Raw genomic sequence first — 10,579 nt, 5'->3', positions numbered from 1 at the left:
AGCACAGATATATATAAAATTATTAATGCAATTTTCAACAATAATAAAAATATAATTAATGGACATTATACAAACGTTGTGCGCAGTAAGCACACAAAATGAATTTTAATTAATGATTCCATAATAAAAAAATGCAGTTGGCCACAGAATTCTAAAGATGCATATATTTTCTTTACTGCGAAATTAATGTAATAAAATTTGTACCTAAATAATCTATACAAAAGGCAATGAGATCGTAACAAACAGTCCTTACAAAAGATAGAAAAATGCTGAGTATCAAAAATTGCGAAATAAATGTTAACTTAAATAAAATGTAGATGTTTTAAATTAATTATATTCTAAAAAAAAAATCAAATCAATATAATTAACCAAGTACATATATTAATACTTATTATACAAGTAATTATGTGATAAGTTTCAATAACATTAATAAATGAACGCTGAAATATCCAAGTATCAAATTGAGAAAAATTTAACATCGAGGATCAAAAACTCGGCATGCCTTAATGAATACATCCTTCTTCAAAATAGATGTTTATAATGCTATTAATAATTTTATGTACATTATTGAAAAAAAAATATATAAATATATTATCGCTATCGGGAATCTATAATAATGTTAAACATTATAAGAAAACTTTCATTAGATTTTCGATTATAGTTTCCATGCTTGAGATTTTTGATGCTCGATGACTCGGAAGACCAATTGATCCCGAAATTCCAGAAAAGCTACACGATCAGGTCGTTTTGTATGATACTCGGCGTTGCGCCGCGACTGTGACGCATGATAATATATCTTCAATGTACGTCAGTTCAGCTGTCATGCAAGGCCAAGTATCGCCTATAAAAAGGAACGCTGAACAGTCCTACATCCAGATTGAAATTTACTGTGGTGTCAATTCTGAATTGCGACGTTTAAGATGATAAAATTAGCTATTCTGTTAGTTGTCGGCGTTATTGCCAAACGTGAGTAAACAAAATTTGTTAATCAACAATTTATAAACAGTGTAATTAGCGTATGTTTGAATCACATATTGTATAAAATATTAAATGAAAGAGAAGAATTTATGGTAAGAAATAATTTGAAATATGCAAATTTTGTCACGCATGTATGTTTTTAAAACATATTTTCCTATAATTTCATATATTAATTATTGCATGTGGATTTGTAAAATTATGTAAATGTAACAAAAAAGAGAAACTTGTAAGGAAGGATGCACAAATGTCTTTTAGCTAATATGTATTTATTTACGGAGTGAAATATCTCCAAATAGATAAACGATTAGAAACTTAATTATTACCCTCAGAGGCGTACGGAGATGAGCCTGAAGCCATAGTGGGTGGCAGCATGGCATCATCTGGACAATTTCCACATCAAATCTCTCTTCAGTACCGCAATTCGCATATTTGCGGGGGCAGTATTATTAGCCCCCAACATGTCCTCACCGCCGCTCACTGTGTTGAAAATTTGAACCAGAATTCCTTGGTACGTAGGTAACAGTTACCACCAGAAATATCACATTCGATTATTGAATGTTTTTCTTAGATAGATATTATAGATATAAAAATATAAGAAAACTAGCGACATGATAGTTTTTCTCTCCAGGACTTCATACCTTTATCTTCTAATTCATTTTGATCTTCCTATTTAACTCGTCAAAATTATTTGTTACGCAGAAAGTTATGACTGGCAGTATCTCTTCGCGCTGGGGCTCCGGTCAAACTTACGATATCCGGTGTATTCAGGTACATCCAGGTTACACTGGGAAATCGACTGATGGCTGGAAGGACGATATCTGTTTGATCACTGTAAGCTTAGTCTCTAATTCTCATTAAGTACGTAATGTAATAAGATATAATGCGTGCGCAACAATTTGCAATATTTTGTTTATAGCTGACAAGACCGATTACAATGAGCAATGTCCAAAATGTAATTCCTCTAGCCAGTATGGATTATACTAGTGGAAGTTATCGCGGTATAATTAGCGGATTTGGAAAGACTAGCACAAATTCGGGTGTTTCGCTCAACCTTCTATTCACCCCAGTGAATACTCTGACTAGGCAAGCATGCTTAAATGCACACCCGAGAAGAGGGAGTAATGCATTCACCAACCCGAACCATATTTGTACCTTTGAGGCTTATGGAAAAGGTGCTTGCCAAGTGAGTGTTTTACCTTATTATATGCTTGATGTATTTGGAAAGGATTATGCAGGTATCTTCCTCGAAAACTAGAAACGAATTCAACGAGTCTCTAATGGAAAATATACAATTTTTTAGGGTGACAGTGGCGGTCCTCTTGTTATCAATGGGCAGCTCTGTGGTGTGACCTCCTGGGTCGTGCCCTGCGCCGTAGGTTACCCTGATGTATTCACTGGTGTTTGGCCATATCGGACCTGGATTAGTCAAGCTCAACAGAGATGTTGATCATTCGAATAATTACAGTCGACCGGCGATCTATATTCCATGCTTACTTCCATTTATATTCCGTCTATATTATCTATATTCCATTACTTTAAAATTCTCAATGTATAACATTTCGGTGAAATAATTGGTATTTTCCCTCAGAATAATATAAAAATGTAAAAGAAACAATAAAAATTAATCATATGCAAAATAAATTTTGTGCGTATTCCTTTTCCCGAACATTGAATATTTAGTCAATAAAACTAAATTTCTTTTCACGTTCATAACTGGAAAGGGACATAAAAGTATATAATAAAGCAACATTCAAAAAATCGTACTTTCTGATGGCTTACTTTATTCGATCACAAAACTTCTCATCAGAAGCTTCGTTTAAGACTGTTTTATAAAGGTAAATATTTTACTCGAACGGGGAATTGAGCCAGGTCTTATAGCGTTAATAACCGTTTACTATTTACACACAAAATATTCAAGGAATCGATCTTGCGATTACTCAACCGTTCTTGGAACTCAGATGCTACGACTCCCTTTTACTAGTTTGCAACGTATATTGTAGGCAACTTATAGTCTCCAGCCTATAAGATTACGAATGCTCGAGATTCCGCTACTGAAACTTGCTATATGTCGGTAGCTTGACTTCAGATCAACACCTTCTTCGGCAGAAAAACCGGTTACGAATCTCCCTGTGGAGTGGCTTGTGGAGACCACTGAAATCCTCCGAAGATCGTACCTTCGACAGGTCGTCGAGTTTATTGACAGCAACATCGGTAGTTCGTATATCTGTTTTCCGCAGTTGTCCTGTTCTATCGTGAATTCGCGGCAGCCATGCCGTCTTGGTCTCGGGAAGAAAGAATACTTTCCAACTGTTATGTTATAATAGTATTAGCTTGCAAAAAATCGTATCTTTCGACAATCATTGTTGAAGCGATTAGAAATAACATTTTACATAACGCGGTGTCATTTGTGAATATTGATTTTTGCTTTCATGCGTCTCATTTGTATGACTTGCAATGTCTCACAGTGTAATTAAATAAAAGAAGCAAAGAATGATATTTACTATTGTATTTAATAACGTTACACCTTTAGGCGATTTTGAAGATCAACTTGATAACAAAACGATAAACATTTTAATCTTGCACTACTCTTATAAATTGAAGACAAACGCAGCTTTATATTTTATGCGATTCGTAGTTTTGTACATTAAGAAGTTTTTATTTACCTTCTCCGCGAATTGAAATAATTTGTACAAATAAATGTTAAAATATTCTTTATTTAATGTGATATGTGTGCGTGATTAAACAATGTGGTACTTTTTTATTGGCAGAAGCGAAGTATACTTTAAAATGTAAAGTAAAATTTGCGTTTTATTCTCGAATATTGATGCATCGAGCAAATATGAGGTTTACAGAGGTGCTATTAACAATTCAATGAGAAAAATACATATTATGTTTCCATTGTGACACGATGCAAACACTGTCGGCTGTTGTACAAGGCCAAGTATCAATGCCACAGGTACCGAGTATAAAAGGCAACGCTATTGTATCCAGAATGTAATTCATTTTGAAGGCGATGCTTCAATTACGATGATCAATATGTTGAAGTTCGTCATTTTTGGCGTCATTGCCGCACGTGAGTAAACAATACCCGATAATGAAGAATCTACGTACGAAGAGAATCAATAACTTATATATAAGCAACGTAATTAACACATGTTGGCATTATTTGTTTTATGAAGATCCAAGTGAGAAAGAGATACAGAGGAAGAATTAATAAATGAAGTAAATTAAAATGTTTAAATTTTATCACACATATATATATATATACACCTCTTTATTAAAAAAAGATATATATGTATATTTCTATACAATTTTTTTACAACATGTTGATTATTATATTGTCTTAAATTATGCAAATGTAACATATACCGAAAAATTTATACAAGAGATATAGGGATATAGTTTCGCTATTTTATACCGAGTTAAACATCTCCAGATGAAGCAATAAATGGTCATCAGAGATTTAATCTATAGATTAATATCCACAGAGGTATACGGTGATGCACCTGAAGCCATCGTGGGTGGCAACAACGCCGGAAGCGGTCAGTTTGTGTATCAAGTCTCTCTTCAAGTATATAGTTTTCATGTTTGCGGGGGTAGTCTCATTAGTAACAGACATGTTCTCACTGCTGCTCATTGTGTTGAGGATGAAAATGAATATGAATACATGGTACGTGCAAAGCAGTTGCTCCGATTTATTCGATTAATGATTTTTCTTGTACACATACGCGGACAAAAAAATTTGATTGCATTAATTCAATATTTGGTGAGATATACGAACGAATCAGAATTGAAGTTATCAGAATTCTACTCAAGTTAACAAGATTTCTAGTTAATCAACAAAGTTTCTAGTTAATCAGGAATCTTGGTCTCCAAATTCTGGTAACTTTAACCGGAATTCTCGTTCGTCCAATTTTCATCAGATATTTAGTTAACCCAAAACTTTTTTGCATTATAAGAAAATTAATATATGAATATCAGAAAACTATTGTTTTTATTATATATACTAAATGCAAAAATTTACGACATGATAGTTCTCTTTTCCAGCGCGTGCTGTATTGCCATTTTCTAAATTCATTCTAATACTATTATTTAACTCGGCAAAATTATTCGGTGCGCAGACTGTTGTGACTGGTACTATCAGATGGGGGTCAAACGGAGAAAGACACAAGATCAAATGCATACGCTTGCATCCAAGCTATACTGGAAGGAGAGAAGATGGCTGGAAGGACGATATCGCTGTGATCACTGTAAGCTTAGTTTTCAGTTCTTTTTAAGTGTATACGAAAATGTAGTGCGTGCGCAACAATCTGAAGTACTTTCTTCTCTAGTTGGAAACGCCGATCACGGAAAACAGTCTCCAACGTCCAATTGCTCTAGCAAGTAAGGATTATGGCGATGGCAACTATCGTGGTTTGGTAAGCGGATGGGGAAAGACTAGTGTGGATTCAGACCCTTCGCCGATACTTAAATGGATCATAGTGAACGTTTTGAGCCAGGCTGACTGCCTAGCCGCACACAAGCGAACACCGTATGGTAATGCATTCACCAATCGAAAACATGTATGCACCTTGGAGAAAATTGGGAAAGGCGCATGCCAAGTGAGTGTCTTATAGCATCATCTACTAAATGCATCTGAAAATGATGACGTAATGTAGAGGTATCCTCATTGGCAACTAAGGACAAATTGAACGAGTCAGCAATTAAAAATATATAATTTCTTAGGGTGACAGCGGCGGTCCTATTATGGTCAACGGTGAGCTCTGTGGTGTCGTCTCGTGGGTTACGCCCTGTGCCAAGGGTAAAGCTGATGTATTCACTAATGTCTATTATTATTTGGATTTTATTAAGCAGTCACAAGACATGTGCTGATAACACGAATAATCATAGTCGACAGTTGATGACAGTCGTCATAGTTGATTAATCACGGTAACAATCTAAATTATAGATATTACCTAAAATTTTACTTGCCACGCGTGAAATGTCGGTGATATCATTACTATTTTGCAAAGAATTGTATGATAAAATAACATGAAATAAACAATAAAAAATATTATGCAAGAGAAATTTTATGTACATTTCTATTCCTAATTAAACCTTTCATATAAGATCAACGATTAATTTAAAAATACATGTAGGAAATGCAATAAAAATTGCAAACAAATTTCTATAATTTTTGCCATAAATACAGAGAGGATAATGTAGTTTCTTTTCTTTATATAAATTTTTTTCAAATTCACTATGTTTTAGTAGCGCAGGAAAATAAATTGTCAGTAAAGTTTATTGTTAATAATAAATCTGACAAGAAACGTAGCAAAAATTTTTAATGACACAATAAAAATATAAATAATAGTACAAAATGCTTTAGCTGTAAACTTCCGCTATAAATTTCTCTGCTATAGATATTATAACCAAAATTATATATTTACCAAAAAATTACTCGCTTCTAAGTAACGCACATATATATCCCAACTTTCATTCAACTAATTTTCTTCAACAAATAAGTTCAAAAAGCGTGTTTAATACCCGTAATAGTAAGTTTTGCTACAATTTTGTTGAAGAGATCGTAACTTATTTATGGCTCGTCCTCGGACATTCCCCAATTCGATATTTGGAATTCACAATTTTGTTGATAATTAAGGTTTGCGGAAAATAAATCGGTCAAAATCACATAGAACGTGCTATCTTTAATGACAGTTTATTGCTAGTCATAAGATATTTAAGGGATCGAGAGGTCAACTTCGTAATTGTCTGACCGACACACAATAAGGACAAATAGAAATTTACTGTTAAAAAATCGCTAGAGACCACAATTTTATAGCAATTGAGATGATTTTTTTTTAATTAAACGTTAATCAATATAAAAAAATGTTTGAGCCCAATTTTTTAAAAAATTCTTCTAAACGTTGCAATATTAATAAAAATTAAGTTCGTATTCAGCAACCTAAACCTAATATACCTTACAGTGACACATTTTGTGCTACAGAAACATTTTTTTCAAATCGGCTATGGGATTGACAAATAGCTGTTAAATACCAGATCTTAATACTGACTTTACATTTATGTTGAACGACTTTGTAAATCTTATTGCAACATATATACTGTGTTAAAACGTAATGGTTTTGTTTATGTTGACACGAGATTAGCAGTTGTCAACTGCCAAATTTTGATTTTTATATCAGATTCATAATCAGCCATGCTGAAAACCTTAGTAAACTGTACTGTGCAGCAAAAAGATGGAAAGTTTTCCAATTTAAATGGCTCACAAAACTTGATAATTTTCTACAAATTCTTATTAATATCGCAACATTTAGAAGAATATTATAAAAAATCGGGTTCGATAGTTTTTTCTACATTGATTAACGTTTAATTAAAAAAAAAATCGCTCCGATTGCTATAAAATTGTGATTTCTAGCGATTTTTGAACAGTAAATTTCTATTTGTCCCCACTGTGCGAAGAGTCTCTCTCGAAACTCAAACATCGCAACGACTTCCTTTTACCAATTTGCAACGTATAGACTCGAGCCTATAAATTCTATGCTCGAACAACGAACTCTCGATACTTGCCATATGTACGAACAACCTGACTACAAATCACTAGTCACTCCAGAAACAAAAAAAGGTATCCATCAAGCTATCGGTCAAATCTTACAGAATATCTATAGAAAGGCAGAGACCACTGAAATCCCCCGGAACTTGTAGACTCCGACGTGTTGTGGAGTTGATTGAACATCAGTTGCTCGTGTTCCTGTCTTTCCGCGGTTTTCGTATTTCGTCGCAGTAACCAAGCCGTTTTACTCCAGCGGCAAGAAAAAACATTTTCCAACAATTATGTTATAATTACCATGCAATAAAGCATATTTTTCGATAATTATTACCTAATGAATACAAATAACATTTTACATAACGTGATGTCAGTACTGAATATTATTTGTGTTTATTCTGAATCCTCTTTGTGTTATCGAATAGAAGAAAATAAAGACTAATATTTTTACCACATTGTATTTGTGATGATATACGCTCTTTTAGATACTGTGTGTGAAAGTTAGACTGTAATAACAGAGTGTCATATTTTAGTCTAATATTATTACCACACATAATAGAACAAACATAAATTTATATTTTATGCATGAAATATAATTTTATTAATTAAAAAGCAATTATCATTCTCTTATTCGACAAGACTAATTAATTTATGAGAATAAGTGTTAAATTACTACATATTTACTACATATTTACTATAGAATTAAAGCTAGAATTAATTAAAGATATGTATGAATATATGATACTTCAGTCATCGACAAGAAAGAAGTATACGATAAGTCATAATAAGTAATAAGTTTGCAAAAGTGTTTTTCTCTCGACCGTCAATGCACAAAAAAAAATATAAGGCATATCTGCAAACATTATTAACAACACAATCGATAAAGTAATTAATGTGCGTCCAGTGTAATAGCGGTAAATAAAAGCAGCTGTTATACAAGGTCAAGCACAAAGATATAAAAAGGAATACTGAGTGTTCCACGTATCCAGATAGCAATTTGTTGTGGACCTGGTTACCGAATTACGGCCATTGACAAAATGAAGTTAGCAATTTTGCTGATTGTCGGCGTTATCGCCAGTGAGTATTCAAAACTCGATAAAAAGAAATAAAAAAACTTACATTCAAGCAATGCGTAATTAGCATATTCTAATATTGCTTATTGTACGAAATAGTAAATCAGAGTGTGAGTGAGAGAGAGATAGAGAGGGAGGGAGAGAGAGAGAATTAATAAATAAAAGAATTTAAAATATACAAATAGTATAATATATAGGAACACATTTTCTAAAAATATTTTTCTATAATGTTACACATATTAATTATTAAATCCGTGTAGAAATGTGTAAAAATAACATTTAGAAGAACTATATAGTAAAATAAATAGATATGTTTCAACTATAACATATAGGTGTCTGATATAAGGCTGTCAAAAAAAATTCACTAATCTCTTTTAATTAATAACTTAAAAATCTACGTGGTTGTTCGCAAAATAGTAAAGAACTTTTTGATGATAGTTTGTCTTAATGTATACAAGTATATAACACATAAATCGGACTTACCGTCAGACTGCATCGTGTCCCGCGTATTCACACATTTATTCGCCGACATTCTTTAATAATTCATAGTTTTACGTGGTTGTTCGCGACATAATAGAGAAATTTTTTGTCTAGTTTGATCTAATCCTGTATACTAAGTGAAATATCTTTAGGCGAAGTATTAAATAATTATGGACTTAAAATTGTTAATTACAGAAGTATACGGCGATGAACCTGAACCTATCGTGGGTGGTAACTTGGCATCGCCTGGACAATTTCCATATCAAATCTCCCTTCGGCAAGGCGGCAGCCATACTTGCGGAGGAACTATTATTGACGCGAGAACTATCGTCACAGCTGCTCATTGTATACCGGCCCAAAGTCAGTGGAGAACCATGGTACGTAAATGACAGTAGCTACTAAGAACGATTTGTTCGGTTATTGATTTTTTCTTATATATATATATATATATATTATGAATAAAATATAAAAAAATTAGAAATGAGGTAGTATTTTCATTTCTAGCGCTTTGTATCATTTTTTTCTAATTCACTCTGCTATTTCTATTTAATTCATCAAAATATTCGGTACACAGACTGTTGCAACTGGAACAAACAGCGCACGAGGTGGTCAAATACACCAAATCAAGTGCATTCAAGTGCATCCAGGGTTCAGCATGAGCCACCTCAGGGACGATATCGCTGTGATCACTGTAAGCATAACTCTTAACTGAACCGTGTACGGCGATGTGATGCTTGTACAACAATCTGAAAAATTCTTTTTATTCTAGTTGACACAACCGATTGCCTTTAGCAATATACAAAGTTCAATTCCTCTAGCGAGTAGAAATTATGCCGATGGCCAAACTACTGCTATAGTAAGCGGATGGGGAAAGACCAGCGTAAACTCAGGCGTTTCGCCAACGCTTCAATGGCTCCAAGTGAGGCTGTTGAGCCCTTCTGAGTGCCAAAGAGCGCATTCAAGCACTACTGTTAAACAGATATGTACTTTTAACAGCCGTGGAAGAGGTGCCTGCCAAGTAAGTATCTTACCTTATCTTATGTATAATACATCTAAAAGTGACTTTTTACACGTATTCTCATTGAGAATAAGAGACAATTTGAAAGAATTACTAATTAAAAGTATACAATTTCTTAGGGTGACAGCGGCGGTCCTCTCGTTTGCAACGGTCAACTTGTTGGTGTTGTTTCCTGGGGCATTCCATGTGCTCTGGGTCAACCTGATGTATTCACTCATGTTGTCTATTATGCGGACTGGGTTCGGCAATGTCAACAGAGGTGCTGATCGTTCGAATAATCATAATCGACAGGCAATCTATATTTCAGACGTTATCCAAAATTTTCAGTTATATTATATGAAACGCGTTGCTAATGTCACTAATATTTTCTGCAGAAATAATATAAAAGCATAAAATAAACAATAAAAATATTATTCAAAATAAATTTTGTATACATTTCTTTTCCCAACATAAATTTTTTTTATAAGATTGTGAATTAATCTAAAG

At 33.4% G+C, this 10,579-nt stretch overlaps 2 protein-coding genes across 2 annotated transcripts in view; both read left to right on the top strand.

The window, feature by feature from the left end:
• The window catches only part of LOC116844094 (transmembrane protease serine 9-like), a 9,069-nt gene extending 6,450 nt beyond the window's left edge, over positions 1 to 2,619 (top strand). The window contains exons 6-10 of the mRNA XM_032815220.1: positions 921 to 966; positions 1,308 to 1,486; positions 1,678 to 1,809; positions 1,895 to 2,161; positions 2,279 to 2,619. Coding sequence (XP_032671111.1) covers positions 921 to 966; positions 1,308 to 1,486; positions 1,678 to 1,809; positions 1,895 to 2,161; positions 2,279 to 2,425 — 771 coding nt within the window. The 3' untranslated portion in view covers positions 2,426 to 2,619. The remainder of the gene's footprint in view (positions 1 to 920; positions 967 to 1,307; positions 1,487 to 1,677; positions 1,810 to 1,894; positions 2,162 to 2,278) is intronic.
• A 1,325-nt stretch (positions 2,620 to 3,944) lies between these two features.
• Positions 3,945 to 10,517, top strand: LOC116844093. The gene is made up of 11 exons (XM_032815219.1): positions 3,945 to 4,051; positions 4,467 to 4,648; positions 5,100 to 5,228; positions 5,310 to 5,579; positions 5,704 to 5,847; positions 8,427 to 8,436; positions 8,486 to 8,599; positions 9,271 to 9,452; positions 9,650 to 9,766; positions 9,845 to 10,093; positions 10,213 to 10,517. Exons 1-11 carry the CDS (start codon positions 4,006 to 4,008, stop codon positions 10,357 to 10,359), a joined length of 1,590 nt encoding a protein of 529 aa, XP_032671110.1. The 5' UTR covers positions 3,945 to 4,005; the 3' UTR covers positions 10,360 to 10,517.
• Positions 10,518 to 10,579: the final 62 nt, after the last annotated feature.

This window comes from Odontomachus brunneus, unplaced genomic scaffold (assembly GCF_010583005.1).
Source record: "Odontomachus brunneus isolate Ranch 3 - 2012 unplaced genomic scaffold, Obru_v1 Obru_scaffold_039, whole genome shotgun sequence".
In the NCBI taxonomy this organism is placed as follows: Eukaryota; Metazoa; Arthropoda; class Insecta; order Hymenoptera; family Formicidae; genus Odontomachus; species Odontomachus brunneus.
Note: the sequence above shows the minus strand (reverse complement) of the source record. Positions and strands in the feature narration are given on the sequence as shown.

Bases quoted from the DNA above. Each gene is read 5' to 3' on its own strand.
- LOC116844093 (XM_032815219.1), top strand. From the start codon at position 4,006: ATGATCAATATGTTGAAGTTCGTCATTTTTGGCGTCATTGCCGCAC. The intron at 5,229-5,309 runs GTAAGCTTAGTT...TTTCTTCTCTAG, and splicing joins ACGATATCGCTGTGATCACT to TTGGAAACGCCGATCACGGA. The intron at 8,600-9,270 runs GTGAGTATTCAA...TGTTAATTACAG, and splicing joins GATTGTCGGCGTTATCGCCA to AAGTATACGGCGATGAACCT.